A 21,190-nucleotide genomic window follows, 5' to 3' on the forward strand; every position below is an offset into this window, starting at 1 on the left:
CCCCTCCCCTGCCACGTTTGGGATGTGGTGGATTATTTCAGTTGTCTTCGCCACTGTTTGCTGCTTTGAAGGCTCATTATACACTGGATGTTTAGCACATCACTACTTCTTGCATGCAAGGTCAGTTATATTCAGTAGAAAGTTTAACTAGTAGGCAATTTTTTAAGCCTTTTGGAAGGTCACTGGCAAGCTCATTGTCTAACTTAGTAGCTACCATCTCACTTACAGAGATGGGAGAGTCCTTCTGGGTTACAGAGAAATCACAAGCATATTAAGTTTTACACAAATAACTTGAAGCTACATACAGCTGAACACATTTACAAAAGATTTCATAGTCACTGTAATTATTACATATGAAAAATACCTTTCGAGCCCTACTTGAAGAGGAAGGGGCTCCAGTAAAGTTTGCTGCAATTCTAATGAAGCCAAATAAGCTTCAGACAAAACGCAGCTGAAGAGTAAAGGTTCAGCTTTGTTTTTGGCTACAACATTTAATACAAGGAACAGGAATTTACATTACTTTACATATTAGATAGCAGGTCCTAACCTCAGTACGAGGTCTGGTATTTCATTTAGAAGTCAAACTTAAAATTACAAACTTCCCAATTGTAACAGCCAAGCATCAGTTTTGCTCCTTGCAAATGGACACCGTTACTTGTATCACAATATTGCTTCAGAAAATAAACCCAAGAGCCAATATCACAGAAGGTTCCACATATAATCACGAGTTCATTTCCAACCTGGATATTTTAAAAAAAAAAACAACAAATGAAGATACAACCAATGGTCAGAGAAGTTATTTAACCTCTGAGTGAGCATCAGAGCGCTGCTGGGCACCAGCCATTAAGTGGCTGTTCAGATGTGCAACAAATGCCAGTTTTATGAGGACCATCACAGTGATGCAATGCTTGGAAGAACGGAGTAAAAAAAGTAGCATTTGAAATACCGAGCATGCTTCGTTTCATTGGCTTCGATTGGCAGCAGTAGCTTAACCGACTTCAGTATTTGCTCAGAGCACGTAAGACCATATATAATACAGTCGTACTAAAAAGGTGCTTATTTCGGACTATAGAACACAAGTAAAATCCTGTATGATACATTTGACAGCAAACTGCTCTTAGTCAAGGGCTCATCTTCCACTGAGGAGTGAATTCAGGTGGCAATCGCGTTGCTGCAGCTACCTTGATCAACACGTGGTATTTCATGACATTTTCAAACAACCTTTCCTTTTAAAATAAAGTGTATATCTTTCAGGTATGAATAGTTAGCTAAGTTGGAATGGAGTAATTTCAATCTTGCTACTTAGAGATCTATAGTAGAGAACAGAATAGATGCCCTGTGTATCATTAGTGCAGATATACTAGAGTTGCTTTCCTTATATGCAAGGCCAATGTAGGTAAAGAATAAATGGCTATACAAATTCAGGATTCCCCACTAAATAACGTAACTAACTTAAAAAGCACTGGTACCAGACCAGCCAGTTTTAGGCACATCTTTAAAAAAATAAAATATGCATTTCATTAATGTAAAAATGCAAGAAGATTCTTAGAAACATCTGAACTTTATGGTGCACTGGAATGGGAGTGATGCTTCCTTTAGCATCTCAAGGAATACAATAAAGGCTTAAAATAAAAACAAAACCGAAACAATACCATAGTATTCTTCATAGGGAAGAACAGTTTTAGTAAAACCAAAAGAGATAAATAAGGAATAATAAGCAGCTGTGACAGCTGACTGGTGAATATTTGTGCTTTAAATGTCCAAAAGAAAATAAAGTTCAATAACTCTTCTCGTACCATCCCCCAGACTTGGCATACGTGTCCATCATGCACCCCTCGACAGTTTGCTAACGCACCGCAGACTTCAAGACCGGCTGTAGCCGTGGCAGGACGCACGCAGTGGCACAGAAAGGCCGGTGGCAACGTCCCCAGCAGCGTCCAGCGATGCGAGCCCCAGCGCCACTGGCTGTCAGCTGGAGCAGAGCTTTGGTTAAGACTGTTGTGTGAGCCGTCTGTAATGAGGTAAAACTTGGTTTTCGGGAAGATAGAGAGCCAGTTCCAAAGCTACGAGGACAGTGAATTCAAAACCAATCAGATCTCTTCTGTTGAATCTGAATCTCTCTTCTAGTTTCTATGATAGTAATAGAAAAAGATAAAAAAGAGAAGAGAAAGAACCAGTTAATCCACAAGACACCAACGCACTGATAGATTAAATCAGCATGAAACAGGAGCCAGCAATGCATGGCCTGAGCTGTACCTACAGAACCAGAAGTGTTGCCAGGGATCAGACAAGTAAACCAGCTTATCAGCTCAGCTGTGACACCCACACAGCAGTTACAGATGCCTGGGTGAGAAAGTCAGTGCAAGAATAACCTCACTGCAGGATCAGGAGGGCTGCACAGCTAGGTAGTTTTAATTAATAAAAAAAAAATCGAGGAAGAGCCGTAATGAGACATAAAACTGACTGAAAGTTGGTCTTAAATGCAAGCATGCACTGCTGAAAATCTTGGCTTTAATCTTCTTCTTGTTCTATGAAATAGAGGGTTTTGACAACACCCAAACCAAGTCTCACAGTACTTACATCTATAAGGTGTTTAACTTCGTGTTTCCTGAGATCGCTGCTGATCTTGGCTGCGAGCAGAACGCAAGCACCAGCACACAGTTTGCGGTTCTGTTTGTTGAGTTTGCCTTGGAGGACGAGCTTCTCAAAGTAAACATAAGCCATGGAGACGGTAACCGGCTCCAGATTGCACTCTTCACTCAGGTTCCGCATCTCTCTCTTTAAACTAGGAGTAGGAAAAAAGACACCCTCTCAAACACAACAGCTTTTAAGAAATGCTGTAGAAACACTGCAGCATGGGAACTCTGAAGAGCATAGAGACAAGGCTCCTATTTGGAAAATCATATTATCTATACATTATCCTAGACTGGAGAAGCCCAGCTGGCAGCAAGCTGGAGCTAATGCACAAACTGATGTAACCTGGCTGATAACATCTACTGCAGAAGAACAGTTCCTCATCTGCCCATGAACACCAGGGTTTAGCTGCCTCACTGACAGATGGGCTACTGCTGTGTGATCGCCTCTGGGCTCCCAAACTGGTTCGTGATTCATATCATAAGACCGAACCACCCTGCAGAATACCACATCAAAGCTGTGCAGATCACAGCAGCTGCTGCATGGAGACCTGTCTACCACACACCTCTCATGGAAGAATCAGGTCTGAGGGGGGAGGCAGACTGGTTTACACCCTTCCCACAACGGCTGGCCTTTTGCTTCAGCATCAGGGCAGACTTTATGGTGGATTTTACCTCTCATAGCTGCCATCCACGCTACACCTGCAAGAAGATCTCTGTGGAAGCACACTACTCAAAACAGCTACACAGAGGAGCATGCAGGGCACTGGCAGAACACACTCTGACTGAGCAAGTCTTCCACTTGGAGCCGAGAGTTACACACAGCCCTGGTGATTCAGCAGAACTGTGTTTAAGCTGGCTATTTCAGAAAGCCCTGATTGTATTAACCGCCCGGTAATACCAGCAAGATTACAGCTCTCAGAGGGCGTAACTGATGAGCAGCCAGATGCATTTCCTGGAAGATGAGGACTTCTGTGTGGCACAGTCCTGTCTTCACTAAATACTTCTCTTTACTGAGACTCCCCAGATTTAACACTCCTCTTTATCCTAAAATCTTACTAGAAGCCACGATCACCAGTGAGTCTGGTAATGGAAAGGCAAGAATAGCCAGAGGGTGCAGAAAGACAACCCTGTTGGAGTGGGACTGCACTACAGCCAAACAACCAGGTTACAAGTATTTGTTTCCAGGCTAATGCTGCTGCACTGTTAATTGGCTATGAATGTCAGTGCCCCACATCGGTGAAACAAAACCCTTTTAGGATGAACTATGAAAAGCAACTGTTACCCTTTCTCAGCATCCTAAACATTCCTGCACAGGGCTGTCATCCTACAGTCAGCTCGACTGGCAACAAGAGATTAGTGTTTAATCATATATACTATTAATAGATCTAGTATTTGCTTCATACAAGTGGAAGATAAAAGCAGCCTTGTGCAGCGTAGAAGATGTTCTCATTATTCAATGCTTTTTTCTTACCTCCTAATTTTACTCAGTGTCAACTTGATATGAGGAAACTTCTCTCTAAAGGTTTCATTCATATCCTTTTTAAGGTCTGAGGGTTTCACGTATTCTATGACCGTAGTCTGAAATACAAGAGGCAAAAGAGATCATTTCTCTGGTGAACAGTACTGACTGACAGACAAACAAGCCTTCCAAAGACACTAATGCAAAGGCAAAGCCAAGTTATATTATTCATAATTTAACATTTCTGCAATGTCCTAAGTAACAGACCATGTTGAATCTCAACCACAGCCAAAATCATAAAAAAAACAGTAAGAAAATGGTTAAAAGCACAAAATTACAACATGTAGATACATGCCAGGTTGGTCCTCAACAAGGCAAGTGTACAAACCCAACTATTGTATTTTTCCTAATCAATTATCAAAGCACCACAACTTTTTCTTCCTAGAGGAAGTTTTCCTCCTTGGGGAAGTTCTTTACAGGAGGATCTTCCAGGCACTCCCTCCCTCCTCTGTCCAGATATGCCAGCCACTCACCATGTAAGAGGCAAAGATGAGAACACGTTTATGTTTTCCACAGGGCCATTGAGGATCATCCAGGAGATTTGGATCATACTCTGAGGCTTCCCCAGCTTCACTTCCTGAGGGAACAAAGAAAGCACAACACTGGGCCACAAGACACAGAGCTTTAAATTCCCCAATTCCTCTTTAAAAAGTTTTCAAACAGCAAACATTAAGAGTGTTGGCAGATCCCACAGTACAGGCAAACTACCTACAGCTACAGTCACCTGTTTGCCTTCCATAAATACACCAGTCAGGACCACCTGTACCTACACACACCAGGGGTTTCTTGTTGAGTAATATAAAACATTACATTTCCAAGGAAAAGCTTTCTGCTCCTTGAATTGCATGAAAAGAACTAGGTTAGATATGCAGAGAGGTAAGGAATATGTGCAAGCTTCAGTCCTAAGGCTCATGGTTTATCCTTCATTAATGAGCCTTCTTTGCTAGGCTGTGCTAAAAACAGTCTCCTCCCCACTGCAGCACATCCTTTCCAATAACACACTTCTCCATTTGCAGTTGTTTCAGACAAATATATTCCTTTTCTGTGTCTCTGCTGTGTGCACAAGCGGTGACAAAGCTGACGGCTGTCCTTACCAATGTCTGTTGCTGCTGGTATCGTTTTTGCTGTCACAGGTTTGTATCTTGATCCAGGAAGACTCCGTGAAGCAGTGGCTCGACACAAGGGAACAGCACTGTGGCCGTCGGCTTTGCGAATAACGAGGGCATTGGTCGGATACAAGAATTTTGCATAGGACACAACCTTAAAGAAGAGAAAGTTGTAGTAGTTATATGGGGAAATGTATCGAAAAGCTGACTTCCAAATATCCAGGATTTCCAACTCAAAAGAGTCCCCTGGAGTTTGTATTTGTGAGTGGGGGCCTTGAAATTGTGGGACAGGAGGAAAGGGAAAAGTTGGATGAGGAATGCCTTGCTTCCATAACTTCAGTATGGACGTGATGCAGAAGATTTGGTGGGGTGGCAATGAAAAGGGAAAAATCACATCAGTAAAATTCTGGCAGTCTATAAAGTTAACTGAAGAGGTATAAATTTTGCCCGTCTATTAAGACATCACTCACACGTTCCCCGAGATACTAGAGTCAAATCAATCCTCCAGAAACTGAGGAAGAAGTGATCATGGGCTCCAACAGCCTCCTCAGAAGAAGCTTTATCACAAACCATTCAAACTTTAAGCATCAAAACAAACTTCCACTGCTCTGAAAAGTTACAGCTCCCACTTAATTTCCACAGTGCTTTACCATTACAGATCAAGAGACCAGAAAATATTCCTTACCTTGCCATCAGCACCCAGCTCTACTCCTTCCAGTCCAAGCACCATCTCAGTGGAGACTGAAACTCCTCCAGAAGGATGTCTTTGCTTCTGTCCTTCCATTTTTAGATCACTAAATGCAGATAAGAAAACGCACTATTGGAAAATGCAGCATAAGCCCAGCTTCCTCTATGGTAAATACCAGGTCCATCCTACGGCCAGCACCAGAGGTCTGTGTGAGAACAGTGCAATCCCTCAATCCCATCTCCAAGAAAACATTAACTTTTAAATACTCTTTTCAAAATGTGGAGGGAGACATTAACTCACTGAAGAATGAGGTTTCATCTCATTTTAACTCAAATCTGTAGCAATATACCTACCAAAGGTAAGCTGTTTTTTTAACGTGGTCTTTCTGCACAAGACCATCCCGTTCGTAACACCCGAATGCTCAAATACTTAACAGCAAACATGATTTATATTACTCGTTTTCCAGGATTAGAAACTTGCCTTTCAATTGCAATTTTCCAACCACTGTGCACACAAGCTTAACTTAAGAATTAGGGCCGCCAGCAGAACTCTGCTTCAGCAATGGCAGCGTGCAGCTTCACCTATATTCCCATGCAAAAAAGCAACTTTCATGTGAAAAACTGCACTGGCAGCTTCCAAGCAGAACACCAGTGCTCAGAACTGCTCTAAAATAGCTCTGGTGACCTTTCTGCTTTTCTATTAAGTGAGAGAATATTTTCCTGTCACCTATTTTTATGGCAAGGGTATTTGCATACAATACAACTCCCACCACTAAACATCCGTTTCCTTCGCCCATAAGTTATGTGCAGGACAGGAGTGACAACACAATTGTTTCGCCAAAAATGGATCAGAATAAGACTACTATTTTCTATGGGATACTTGCAAATCCCAGACCTTCATAGAACGACCTCAGACTTCACAAGGGACCGAGCAAAGCTGCAGGGAAATCCAGTTACTGGGTTTGGTTTCTCATAAGTGATCATATTGACGGTTGATTAAAAAAAATCTAGTACTAACACTAGAAGCAGTATCAGTCTAAACTGTTTCTGGTTTTCTTAGATTGCAAATAGTGACATTTGTGGCTTTGGAGAGCTGAAAAAAAACCAGCAAAGCATCCTAAATTTATTTAGATGTAACTTCACTATAAAACCTTGAAGGGTTTCCAGTAAAGACAGCAGCATCCTTCCTTGATGCTCTGTATGCCTTTTTGCTGGCACCACTGTTTGTTGCACTAAAGAGAGATGATTTCTCGTATGCTTTTTTGCTGGCACAACTGTTTGTTGCACTAAAGAGAGATGATTTCTGATCACTTTAGGAGCACAGGAAATCCTGCACACAACGTATCACACCATGTGCTCAAAGCTGGTTTCAGGGACTTCACAGGACTGGAGTGCTTTAAAATGTGAATAGACACCTGAAGAAAAGTCCACCTTTTCCACTCGTTTTCTCTTGGAGTCTGAATGAACATTTAGACACTGTGGCAATGTCTGGTTTTACTCCTCTGATACCAAGCTCTTGTCCTTGCACATAAATGGTCGGCTGAATAAGTTCACTTGCTTCTGTACTCATTTCAAAAAGCTCATTTGCAACCAATGGAGCAGACACTTCACAAAGCAGTTCAGGATGACTCACCTGATCCGTAAACTCTCCCCGTAAGGTAGGATAGAAAAAGCCACACACAGTGTTCGTTTCGCACAGATTAACACTATCCTGTAAGCAGACAGGAAGAAATCAGGGTAAGACTTAAGATTCAGAAGTTACAAAGCAGTTTTTTATGGAACATGAACACACAACTCCCCTTAAATTGCTCTGCAAGTTACATAGGTACCACTGAGGATTTATATTTTCAGAAAGCAGCATAAAAGCAGAGGTTTTGTTCTGACTATGTAGGTCCTTAGAGCCAAGTTCTGAATCAAAGCATTCAGTAACTGCCATCACCTGGGGAGCTCCTCAAAGGAGATCCTAGTCTTTAAACACATATCTGTATTTATTTACTTTTACATAAACCTTGAGAGAAGATGCAGATAATATTTTACATTTAGATGAAGTCTCACACCTCTATTAATAATAAATATGAATGTGCCCCCTTTTCTCTTCTGCCCAGCATCTATGAGCCAAAAATTTGGCTAAATGAAGGCATTCTACTTAAGTCCTCCTCAGCTCTAACCTCCCTGTGTGTTGGAGATAAGGAAGGTGTTCGAAGAGAATGATTTAACCTCCTCAAAGCAGGATGGCAGAACTATCAGAATATTGCTGTAGATGTAGCAGACAGAAGCACCTTTGTATAAAATTAACAAGACCCCAAGGACATAATCTTATTCCCAGTGACATTAAAGGGGTATTTGCATTGAACTAGAGCCTATGGCTGAGCACATCCTATTCCACCTTGATCTCCAGACCTTACCTGCTGTTCTTGGTGTCATACTGCCTCATGTTCTTGATGAAGTGCATCTTCTTCAAGCTTTTGTGCCTCGGAGACCCAGATATATGCTTGGTTCTGCAATTATAATAAAAGAAAACCAAACACCACCAGCTGTTAAGTGCTCTGAAAAGGTTTTGTGCCAGTCGTATGAGCACATGGCAGCACTAGCATGCAGGACCTCAGATTTTGGCGTGGAAGAGGGTGCAGGGAAGAGAGGACTGCATGCAACGAGTTGAGATTAATGCTGCTTTTGAAAAACAAGTACCTTCGTACACTGGCATATTCCACTATGTCTTCTAAAAAGTCTAGAGAGCAGCGCTGGGAGATAAAACGCCTTCTGTAAAATGTACAACACCACGAAGAGTGAACAATATTAGTTCATGGCCTCCGAGTTTATGAACTGCAACAGATCTATGAGCTCTTAGCACAAATGGCAGGTTTTCTGGGTTTTTATTGTTGGCAGAGTGCTTAACTAAGAGTTTCAGGTTCCTAAAAAGGCCAAGAACTTTCCTCCCCCTCCAAGACGTTGCAAGTAGTTAGTTATTTATACCAATTTCATTAGCAACAGCATTCACTATCTTCAACATATAACACCACCTACCTATAAGCTGAACGCCTAAAAAGCTTCCAAACACTCATTTAAAAATCTTACAAGAAATATTGCAAAAAGCCTCGTCCCCCCAGAAAAGTCATTTTTTAATCACTCTGTGGACAGACACAGGAGTATCTGTAGGATGACCGAACATCTGCGGGTGTTCTTGGTTCAGAGCACAGCCGTCTCCAGTTGCGGGAGCCAGCAGACTGTGAGCCTATGACAGCAGCTCAATAAAACTGACAGATCTCTCCAGAAAACAATCGAGAGGGCCATTAGAGGAAGCAAAGAGCATTCAGTACCCATCTGAAACCCCAGAACGGAAGATGCAAGTGGAATAACAGTAGGAATCGGGTGAGTTGTTGTAACAGTAATAGGATATTACATTTAAGCCAAAAAATAGGCTTTGCTAAAGTAAGATGCATGACTGTTGTCAAAGTCAAGACATTCTTTGCTGGTACAGTTTTACAAATGAATTGTGAAGCTGCAACTGCAATCTCCACAGGAACAATGCACTCAGATTCAACTGCCACCAGCAAAACACTGACACTACAACTACCTGATTCCATCTTTGCTGCTTTTAACCATCCATGATGCTGCATTTTTAGCACAAGCTCCATGCGTTCAAGGTTTTCTTCCAAAGTGACACAGTAACACAACTAATGGACACCACCACCATGGAAGTCAATGTAGACTCGGCATACGAGACAAAAGTTGCAGGACTCCGGTTTGACAAGATCTGCTTTTGGAAAATAAGTCAAACTTTAAGCTCTGGCACCCACGAGTGGCCAAACTGCTCAGACGGACCGAGGCCAGGCTCTCATGCCTGGAAGTTAACATCCAACACCAAAGCAAAACTATGGCACCTTGGGTGCAACAAGCAGATTATCAGCAACAGGAGCATTCGCCCCTCTTGCTTTGAGCTGTGCCAGGAACCAACACTTTAGAAAAGATGATATTCTGGTATTCTGCCTCATACATTGACAAATGTTACTTAAAGTTGTTTTTCTGCCCACAAGGCTCTGCAACAAAGTCTCTGAAGTCACTCCTGTAGTTGTACACACCAATGATTATCTAGAGGTTTAGCAAAATGGCATTTCAGTCTGAGTATTCCTGAAACCAGGTTACTTCCTCACTCCTCACCACAAATTCAAGAGAAAATTTACCATTTTCTCTGCATCTTCATGTCAATAAAAAGAATGAATGCCAAAGTCTCCTTACAAACTGCCTAATGAAATAGAATTAGTGTCCCCTTCCAGTCAATTTGTAATAACACACACTCCCATATAAAACTTTACTTTTTCCCCTAGAAGGAAATAGTCTTCAGATTTCTCAGCAGCATTGTTCAGGCATCCTTAAAATAAAAGGCCCCAACTCAAATGGGTAGGAAGATGAAAAATTAGTGTCCATTTCTGTAAACACAAGAGAAGTAAATCCTCCCACAGGACTAACACCTTCGGTATTGCTAGAGACCACCTCCTACAGATCAACAGCTATTAAGGGTGCTACTGGAGGACAATCCTGGCACAGCTTCAACGCCCTTCACCAGCACTGCTGTTTTAAAACTAGTGGGGTTTTTTTGCTTTACATAGAGAACTACACAGGGAATTTTAACACTTTCACATGCACATGGTTCTCCAGTCTACTTTGGCATGTAACCTGCAATAAAAAATCTTCATGAAAGGAAGCGGAGCAGCGTTGCACCTTCTGAACACCGCCTCGATTCCCAGTAACAGGGACAAGAGTGACAAACACCAAACCTGCTGATCCTTGAGCGTATCTGGAAGTAAAAACCTGCTGCAGTGAAGGGAAGATCCCGCCCGTCGGCTCAAAACCACAATTACTCATCCTCACTCCGCCAACAGGAAACTTCATTTTTAGCTACACTTGTAAATAAGATTTTTCTGTCCTCAAGTGAAGCTGTCCCCTTGAAGGAACCTCAGATGCTAAGCAAGACACACTCCCTCAAGTCTCCAATACAGTGTACTCAAAGGGGTCTCACTAATCCAGTACGAGTACCCAAAATCCTTTGGATGCTTAAGTCAACGTTTTACAGCAACACAGCTCCCTTGCTGCAGTCCAAGAGAGACACGTTAAATTCCTCAGCACCCCTAATGCACAGATGAGATCGCATCTGGAATATTGCGTCCAGTTCTGAGCCCCTCAGTTCAAGAAGGACAGGAACTGCTGGAGAGAGTCCAGCGTAGGGCTACAAAGATGATCAAGGGAGTGGAGGAGCGGCTGAGGGAGCTGGGGCTCTTTAGTTTGCAGAAGAGGAGACTGAGGGGAGACCTCATTCATGTTTATAAATATTTAAAGGGTGAGTGTCACGAGGATGGAGCCAGGCTCTTCTCGGTGACAAACAATGATAGGACAAGGGGTAACGGACACAAACTGGAACACAGGAGGTTCCACTGAAATTGGAGGAGAAACTTCTTCTCAGTGAGGGTGACAGAGCACTGGCCCAGGCTGCCCAGAGAGGTTGTGGAGTCTCCTTCTCTGCAGACATTCAAAACCCGCCTGGACGCCTTCCTGTGTAACCTCATCTGGGTGTTCCTGCTCCGGCAGGGGGATTGGACTGGATGAGCTTTTGAGGTCCCTTCCAATCCCTAACATTCTGTGTGTGATTCTGTGAACTTCTTTACTTGGTAGTGCAGGACTTGGAGCATGCTGCAAAATTTAACACTTTTTGAGCAGTCTGCACTTATTATTATTATTATTATAGATATATATTTTCTTTAGTTCGAGTGCTCTTCTCATGCAGCCAAACCACACTTCACCAGGCAGCACAGGATTGCTTCAGCAGCTGCCAGCTTAGATGAAAAAATGTCCAGTCACGTATCCCAAGCTAAGCAGCTTCTCCTAGGATAACAATTCTTGCCTGTGGTCTGATCCACTGGAATTCGAAGGATTTTAAGTAGTTTACACAGCAGGTTTGTTGCCAAATGCAACCGAAATACTGAAACAGAATACCAATGTCTGTAGATGCACTGTACGTTACCATACACACGTCTTTACTGACGTGCTACCTGACAATTAGAAATCAAAGTATCCAATATCACAATGTTAATGAGGTCTGTGGAGCAGGCTGCGATTTCAACAGTAGTATCCTGAAGAAAGGTCAAATGCGCCTGTTCGCCAGGACCAGCTATTTCCTTAGCAAGCTATAGAGGGCTTGCTTGTTTTTACATCCTTGGCCAGGAGTTCACTTCTGGGTGCTCCCGCCCACTATTTCAGGTGCCAATAAAGTAGGAACCTCCCAGAACTTCAACATTAAAACCAACAACTGTGCTTACACAGCCAGCAGCTCCGAGGGACCCACCGAGAGAGAAAACACAGGCGGCACATGCTCAGAGATAAGGGGCTATCGAGCAGAGGAATGCAGGATTACGCCTTCGCTTATCTCCACGTGCACACATGAACATGGACAACCCAACACTGCTGCTGAACCCACGGCGATCTAAACATGCACTTAAACCTCACAAACCAGATAAAAACCCCATCAAATTAAGTTCAGAGTTGCATTTTGACTCCCACCAGGGAAGCAGTAGCCAGCCCACGCATTTATCCTTTCTGATGGATTTTGCACTATGGAAACCCAACATCTGAGTGCTTCCAGCTTCAGAGCTGTCCTCTTCTGGTCCTGCCAGTGTCCCTGACACAGCTCTTAAGTGTTCCCAGCAGAACAGGACACAGCTAAGAGCAATCTATGTATAGCACCGGTAATCCCTACGTGTCCTGTCTTAGGAATTGGAAGGAAAAAGCTGGTTAAGTCACAGCTCCAGATTAAAGAACAGTGACCTTCCCAGTGGCTCGCCAAGAATATTTTCTCCTTTCCACCCACAGGCTGAACTACCTGCAGACACTGAAGAGGACGAGGGTGAAGTCTGAGGGTAGCTGGAAATGGCCAAGATGGACATTCTTTAGCAGATATTATAGCTGAACGCAAAGGAGATCCTAACCCTGTGTTATCAGACATGGCTTCAGACACATGAAGCCTCTTCCACTGCCTGCTCCTGGGCCACTGTGTCCTCTAAGGGACAGCAGGGCAGCCCTTTGGGCCTCTCTGTCCCTGCTCAGCACTCCCAGACTCTGCAACAGCCCTCATGAACCTCATTTAACTTCTAATATTGCCCTTTAAATTGCAGCGACCAAGGCTCTTATTTAAGCCCCTGCATTCAGCTGCCATTTGGCCACTTTGAAGCTTTTCTGCCTCCTACACTACTGCTACAGCAGGCAAATGGGGTGGCTGCTCCTTCCTGAAGGGTTATGTTAGAAGCGTCTAAGATCTTACTGGGATTCTCCTCCCATCCCAATTAAGCCACACCTCTCACTGGGATGGGTCTGAACTCTGAGCCAACCACACAGCTCAGTGATTTTCACCAGGGCAGCACCTTGCGTGCTCATCTTCTGCCACGACTTATCCTCATCACTTCCAGGATCACCAAGCTCTGCGACTCAGGCGTTCAAAGATGCTGCAAAAAGCCAAACAGCAACGTGACTTGAGCCCTCCTCCAGCCAGAGGGGCTGGGAGGGCAGATTTGTTTTGGAGGGAGTTGCATCCATCGCCCTTCTGCTGGGGGAAGGATGCTACATTGCACGCACTCACAAACTCCCTCAGGCACCGGGTTAAAATTAGCAGCAGGGCTTATATCCTCTGCTGCTCTTCAGCCATATGCACTGCTATAGATGGGTGGAATAGGGGAGGTCAGGGATTTTTAATTACTCTGCAAAATTAGGGGCTAATAGATTCGGTTTCCTATTTCTCACTTGAAAGGGTTTTATTTTAATATAGATGCCCCTTTGTAAGGTCCTTTACATGCCTCAGTATAATCACAGCTGTCAAGGGACCGAGTTACTAATATAACAAGGACAAAAATCACTTATTGGTTTTTGGAAGCACCGGCTTAGCAGCAACTGTCAAAGGTAATTTGCACAAGAAATCCAGATCCCAAATCCTGGTTACAATAGGAAGACAGATTTGTTTTGCCAAGACATATTTTAAAGATTAAGCCGTATCATTTTCCTTCCTTACAGGTGAGCCAACAACCAGATATGAACCGTGCTTTGGTCTGACTAGGTAAAATACCAGCATCAAAGGATTAAGAAAACCAGTTCCAGTTTTTAAGCTTTACTTTTTTCCAACTGCTATTACTTACGCAGCCCTGGAGACATTTATTGTTTCCAGGCTTGCATCTCGGAGCGCACGAGTGCGAGCATCCCTATTCTCAGCTCGGCGCCCCAATTAATGAGTTCCCTGCTCTAAAGCAGTTTGAGCACAGCTCACCAGCAGCAACAAGTTCTCAGTAATTAAAGCCAGAAGAAGTCAGAGACCACATTTATACTGAATCACTATCACATCCATGTATTTGGTGGAACAAGCACCGAGCAGGCCGTTTTCATGGATAGATACGTTTCAGCTCTGATGTTCAATGAGAGGCAGTGGCAGAGCAGACCCCCTGCACAACCAATACTGAGTACACAGCCAACTGCTCCTTCTTTACTAAGTCAGCTACTCACTGCTTTATGGCACCACAAATGGGCAGTTTGGATCGCAGGCCACTGTCCCATGAGCTCGTTCTGACATTTGTTTAATTATCAGACTGCCAGGGAAGAAATACAGGTATCACAGCAGGGCAAATTTAAGTGATTCCTCCAGTAATCTTCATTTTAAAGAGTAAACCCCAATTAGCCACATAAGCATGGAAAGGACTTCTGTGTTTTGGAGCAGGTCCCTCTGTGAGAGCTCAGGATGAAGGAGGAGGAAAATTCCTTCATCTTTGTGTTCTTATTCAGGGTTTGTTGGCAAAACTGAAGGGGCGCCGGGGACTTTGCTGCTGGTCCCAAACAGCCAAGAAAAAACTCTGCACTCCTCAAACACAGGTAAAGCCACGTGCAAGGACATGGATGCGTCACACAGCCTACGGGACAGCGAGAAAGGGCAGAAATGAGGTATAATTTGAATGAAAGTGGAGGCAGAAGAAGTGGGAAGCTCACTAAGCCTTGCGAGCTTGAAGTACTAAGAAGGAAAGAAATTAGATATTCTTCACAGCGGCTGCTACTTCATTGCTGATTCACAACCACAGATGATTAAGACCTAATGCTACTAGGAATCACGCTTTGTATTCACTGCGTTTCATAAATCACATTGTTTTGGTGCTAAGAGTGTTTAGACAATCCAAGGATAAAATAATGCCTTCCAGGAAGTATTATGAAAGCCATCTGTTGCAACACAACCACCAAACCAGATGTAAGATTTTCTATGCCCAGAGCCCACTTCTCCAGCCCACTCCGAAAATCCCTGCTGCTTCTCACAAAGCAAACCAGATGAGCTCACCAGGACACAAACAGTAACTGTATTTCTCCGAATTTCTACGTGTTTCTGGAGGTGTTGCTAACTCACCAACCTGGTTCCCTCTGTGCCTGGCACTTTGCTCACTGAGCACTGCACCGCTGACCAAAACAGGCTGGTAACACTGCGGGCATTGTGCTCAAAATATTCATGCACTTCCCTGAGAGATGATGCTGTCATTTCATCACGTGGCTTGTTAAAATAAAAGTCTTTGGCACAATAAAACTCTCAAGTTTAAAATTTAAGAATAAAGGAAAAAAGAAACTTTAAACTGGGAAGAAGCAGGAAGAACTCAAAACAGGTACTTCCAAGATCAGTTAAAGGTTCTTCATTTAACATATTTTTCCAGAGATTGGACTATAATAACTGACAGTAAATTATAAACACAACAGCTATAAACCACAGGTTGGGAGTTTAAAGCTCTGTGTTTGAAGAGCTAGAGTGACAGAGCGGCTTTAACTGAGCACCCTCCACCTGCAGTCACCTGCTTTATCAACAATACCTCGTGCTCATTAAAGGACCCAAATTTCCTTATGCTTGTGTGTACGTCAGATTATGCATTTTTCAGACTCAAAGCACAGAGCCAGGAGACTTCAGAGCACTCTTCAAAAGAGGATTCAGGAGTGTCACCAAGCTCACTCAGCCTGACAGCCTCTCAGCTTTAATTGGTTGACAGATGGAAAAAAAAAGGAGAAACACAGGACAGCTGAAAGTAAGTATTCAAGATTTAATATAACTAAAACACATATTGTGAGAAACTCAAAGAAAAAAAATAGAGGGTTCTGAGAGTCGCTTCCCCTCCCTCCAACTTTTTATTTATTCTTTTAAATCAAACCAACCATACCCAAACCCAGAGCCAAAGAGCTCCTCTACAGCCCAGAGCTACTCTTTAAAAAGCACAGATCCTTCCCTGCTTGCCTCATCCCACAGCTCATAATAAACTGCAAAAAAAATGAGAACCACTGCTGACTCTTCTGAACTGGCTCAGTCATGGCTAAGCAAAGTCACGGTAAGGGACAAGGACAACCTCACCAGGCCCTGCTCACTGACAGCCACAGTGCTCAGCAGGAGCTTTGGGAGCTCCGAGTACTCTTGGTCACCAGCTGAGATCTGGGGGGAGGAAGGGAAGGAGGACAGAGCTATTTTAGACTGTGGATCAAAGAACTGATGTTTGAAGCCAGTACACTGAGATCTTGCAGACTTCAGAGTCAAGAGGTACATTTGAAAATAACGCTCTGATAAAGCTTGTGTTATTTTTCCTGACTCAAAGCTTTTTTGAGTGAATCTTGCAAGTAAAACATTAGAAAACAGCCACAAACGCTGTGCTGCTGCATAAGGCTTTGGCAGAACATTCAAGTCCTCAGCAGAGGAGCACCAAGATGAAGCAGCTCCGGCTGTAACACTCCTACAGGACTTGCTTACTGGAGGCCTGAAATGGGGTCCCACCAATTCCTCCTTAAAGTTAAGCTACTCAGCTTCCTACATTTCATTTGGTTGCTTTTTTCCTCTCAGCTGACGACTTGAAAAAGTGAGACAACATCATTCTGACCACCCTCACGCTCTCCTGCACAGAGGAGCCACGAGCTGGCAGCAAGGGAAAAGCAAAGGTGGAAACAGCATTTCCAGAGCATCACCTTTCCCCACAGCATCCCAAAACTCAGCTGCCAGGGCTCCCGCACAACTGCTTTGAAAAGCTACATAATCCACCCGCAGGTGAAATCCGCTGCAAGTACAGTGAATTCTGCACAGACTCCTCCTGCCTGGAGATCAAAAGTTACTTTTACTCTGGACTCTTAAATGAAGAGGTCAAAAACCCCAGTGTTAAACGTGTCGAGGATTGCTTGACCCAGACCCATTCGCAGAGGAGCACAGGATACAAGGATGTGCGCTTTCTGATCTCAAGCTCCCTGCTAGGGATACAACTTGCTCCAATTAACATCCCTGGCTGGGAATGTCAGATAATAAATACTACAGGCAGCTCTAAATTAAAAACACTTAATACTGGACACATGCGATTCACCCGCAGTTGCAAATATGAGAGAAAGTTGTCAAAGCAAACTGTGCATGCCGAGAAGACCGCGGCCTGGCTTTTAAATACAGTTCAGGTTTAGAAAACGTTCATTTTTGGCCCTGAGCACCACATCCCACTCTACTGTTCATGCCTGAAAGGTCAAAGCTGATCTTGCTGCTTCCTGAAAAGCACCAGGTTATACCAAATAAGGCTTAAAAATTAAAGCCAAGACTTTTAAACATTCTAATTCATCCATCTCAACAAAGTCTGTTTATGAGCAGAGGGTTTTTTTAAATATTTATGTTTCTTGAAGTGAAAACAACAGTTAAGCTGACAGCAGAACACCACATTAAGCATCATAAGCATAAAACCCTGACCAAGCATTTCTGCCATTCCACCCAAGGAGCTCATTTGATCACACCTATGTCAGCAATCCGGCATCCCATTAACACTTAAAAGCAGAGTTGGTCCAAAGTGCGGCTGTTATCAACTACTGTGTAAACTCCTACCCTTAAAATGACCTAAATTAGCGCAGTCATTTCTGATTTATCAGCAGCCGGGAATGTTCAGTTCAGCTCCCTGACCACTGCACATCAAGGGCATTAAAGCATTGGTTGCAAATAATTTAGTCTCCGTATTTATTGTCATGCCCAGCAAAACGCAGCAAATAAATGGCAAAACCAGCTGCTTTACACTGTACCGAAACCTCAGAAGCACACAACAAGCAGTGACATTCAGGGCTGCTCTTCCCATTCTTCATGCTTTCATAACCTGGCTATTTTCAGGGCCCTCTTATCTGTGTTTCCCCAGAAAGCTCTGCCGGTTTCAGACCCAGCTGCAGAAATTCATTTACAACATATCCGTGAATGCCGATTTGTTCGCTGTTTGCTGCTTCCCTCTGTTGCTATTTGTGAGGCTTCTTTGAAAGAACAAAGAATGGAGCAAGATGGAAAAGGAGAAGGGAGAAGGGATGGCAAGCAGATGAAGCAAGCTGGTACAACACAGCATTGTAATCTAAGATCCTGTAAACAGAAGATTCCTTAGGAAAACAAAAGTGGAAGGCTAAAGGCATAAAGTTTATGACACTCAGGCATCAGCGCTATCAAACCAAGCATTTTGAGTGCCTCCAAAGTTTCCATCCTAAAGGACCTGACAGGTACTGAGCAACCCTGAGTAACTCCACATTACATCGATGGGCAGATCCCAAATTCCTTGGGCTGTACCAAGGATCCTAATAAACAAGCCCCGACTCTCAGAGGTGCTGTTACAACCTGCCCTGCGCCACACCGGCCCCTCTCATCAGCCCCTTGCAACTTTGCAATCAAGTCAAACAACATCATATTTTGTAATAAAGCTCTGCACAATGACACGGCCAGCTCAGGATAAAGTGATCTCTGTGGACTGGGGCAAGTCCAGCGTGATAAAATCCCCCAGCATGGCATGGGATTGCAGTGGTGGTCAGGAAACACCGATGGAGCAGACCTGGAGACCCTTCAGCCCCTGCTCCTGGTGCATTTGAGGGAGCCTCCACAAAGGGCAATTCAAAGCAGCTCTTGACAGTGACTAAAAAAGGACTCTGAAGAGAGCAGCTGCCTTAAGTGGGCACCAAAGATGAGATGCCCAGAGTCGCAGTGCAGCTTCCACCTCCCCCTTCCCTCCGATGACTTCATATGCCTGTATATTTGCATGATGCACACAGTTAACCTATCTGGAGAGCAGCAACTTTACAGCAAAACAATACCGAGATTCCCAAGCCCTAATAAAAGGAAACCCATTTTGCAATTGTTTGTTTCTGAATCTTATTTTACAAACAGCTCAACTAACACTGAAGGGGAAGCAGCAAAAGCACCACTGTCCTGCAGAACAGAAAGTCCCCAAATCACTCCTTGTGTATTTGCAACAAGAGGAGATGCTGCTGTTCTGCAGGGATGAAGGGATGCTCTGTGGCAGAAAACAACCATGAAATTGCCCAGTGAAAAAATGAAGCGCTCAAAGTCCCTCACCCTGCAAGTCACAGGTGAAATTGTAATTACAGGGTGGCCCCATCTCGCCCACTCCAGTGCCCAGCGTGACAGGGAGGAGACACATGGGGTCTAACACATCCCCACAGGCAGCACAAAACTGTCCTTTTGCCAGAAGGTGCATGTGTCTCCATGTAAAGATGTGGCTCTTCTGCCTGATAGTTTCAGCACATGTTCTCCACTCACTCTTTTCTTCTTTAAAGACAAAAAAAAATACATGAACACTCACTCAAGATGACCACCACAAGCAGTACACAAAATAATTAATGCAACACAATACACCCTTTCAGCCATCTCCTCCAAGCTGAAAAATCACGGTCTGTTTTGTCATTAGACAGAAGCCCTTTCATCCCTCCAATTATCCCCCTCACATCTCTACCTTTTATTTCTGGTTTATCGTTCTTTTCAGGTGGATTGATTTGAGTTACTGTAGTGGAACATAATATCTAAAATCAGATGCCAAGGAAAGAGGTAGGAAGGACATCAAGTGAGAAGATCCGAGGAATATTTCCTCAGTGTCCTATTGACTTGGTGTGGGGAGGGGAAGGATCGATTCACTTACATGAACTCCATCTGTCCAAAACTCAGCGTGCATAGGCACCCTGAATGTCACCCCTGCAGAGGTGACTGTGCTTGTAAAGCTTCTGATGCAAAACTTGCCCTCAAGGGCTTTACCTACAACATTAAAGCAATGAAATTAATCTGGTTTTCACAGATCAAGAGTGCTGGGAAGGAGCTGTGCCACACCAACTGCCTTACTTCAGACTTTCCTGCTCAACAGGCAGTTTACAACAGCGACCTGTGTGTACAGGGCATCCACCCAGCAGGCTCAACTGCAATGTCTCCAAGAAGTAAGGAAAGAAGGGTCCCTTTCACTACAAGAAAGCAAGCAATGGGTGGTAAATGACAGTTTAAGAAGGAAAAAACTCAGGCAGTGACACACAAGAGGACCCCCACACCTCACAAACAGCTACTTCTCTTTAAATTCACTCGAACCTCCAAGCAGCCGTTTCCTAGGGATCAGTGAGACACCTCTACTGCGAGATGTACTCTGAAAAGGAACACCCAACAACTGCACTCACAAAGCTCCCCAGCTTTAAAGCACAGACATCTCTATTTCAGCTCACTAACAAAGCTCTGGAAGCCACTGTAAAGACCACAGAGATTTAAAATCTTTGATACTGCTTTGCCTATCTGCAGGCTCAGAGGGGCAGCTCACTTTACAAAGCTGTTTATGCAAGAAATGGCCTGAAAAAAAAGAGTTCTTTCAGAGCTCAAATCCCCAAGATCTGAGCAAGAGCCCGCCTTGAAGTAGATTAGAAAACCAACACTTTCAGGCTGACAGAAGTCCCTTGGAAACATGGTGTAATCCTGCACTGAAGGCCAGAACACCCTCCCCTACAGCTGACTCAAAGTTCCCAGCGTACAAGTGTGTATTAATATACAGAGTTACTGCATAGACAAGCAGCAGAGATTAGGAGAAGGCACAACATCAGCAGTGTTTCCATTGCAGGAAGAGTCCTACCTAGCAATGACGCTGTTAGCTTCGCCTGGAAACAGAAAAATGCAAAAACCAGGCGAGGGAAAAGCAGGAGGCAAGGTTCAGGATAGCGCAGAACCGCAGCAGGAGGCTCAGCGGGTGAAGCGCTCTGCAAGTGCCTCTCACCAGCCGCTCCCGCAAGCTGGGGCATCCCCCGCACCGGCGGCCGCGCATCCATCTCCAGGGCTGAGCTGCATACCCGGCGCTTCCAGAGGCAGCGTGGACCGCAGGGCGGAGCGGACAGCGCTCCCCGGCTGTCGGCGAGGCTGAATCACCCCCTTCCCAGAGGACACCTCCGGTGGG

General features: G+C 44.1%; 1 protein-coding gene across 1 annotated transcript; it reads right to left on the minus strand.

Annotated features, from left to right (window-relative positions):
* Positions 1–1,566: 1,566 nt before the first annotated feature.
* CABLES2 (Cdk5 and Abl enzyme substrate 2) lies at positions 1,567–8,708 on the minus strand (the record flags this gene model as incomplete). Its single annotated transcript, XM_010195133.1, has 9 exons — positions 1,567–2,130; positions 2,581–2,785; positions 4,108–4,214; positions 4,629–4,732; positions 5,250–5,415; positions 5,947–6,055; positions 7,582–7,659; positions 8,354–8,446; positions 8,637–8,708. Coding segments are annotated over 9 exons (1,075 nt in total), but the record flags the coding sequence as incomplete, so codon positions are not given.
* Positions 8,709–21,190: the final 12,482 nt, after the last annotated feature.

This window comes from Mesitornis unicolor, unplaced genomic scaffold (assembly GCF_000695765.1).
Source record: "Mesitornis unicolor isolate BGI_N332 unplaced genomic scaffold, ASM69576v1 scaffold3492, whole genome shotgun sequence".
Taxonomy (NCBI): Eukaryota; Metazoa; Chordata; class Aves; order Mesitornithiformes; family Mesitornithidae; genus Mesitornis; species Mesitornis unicolor.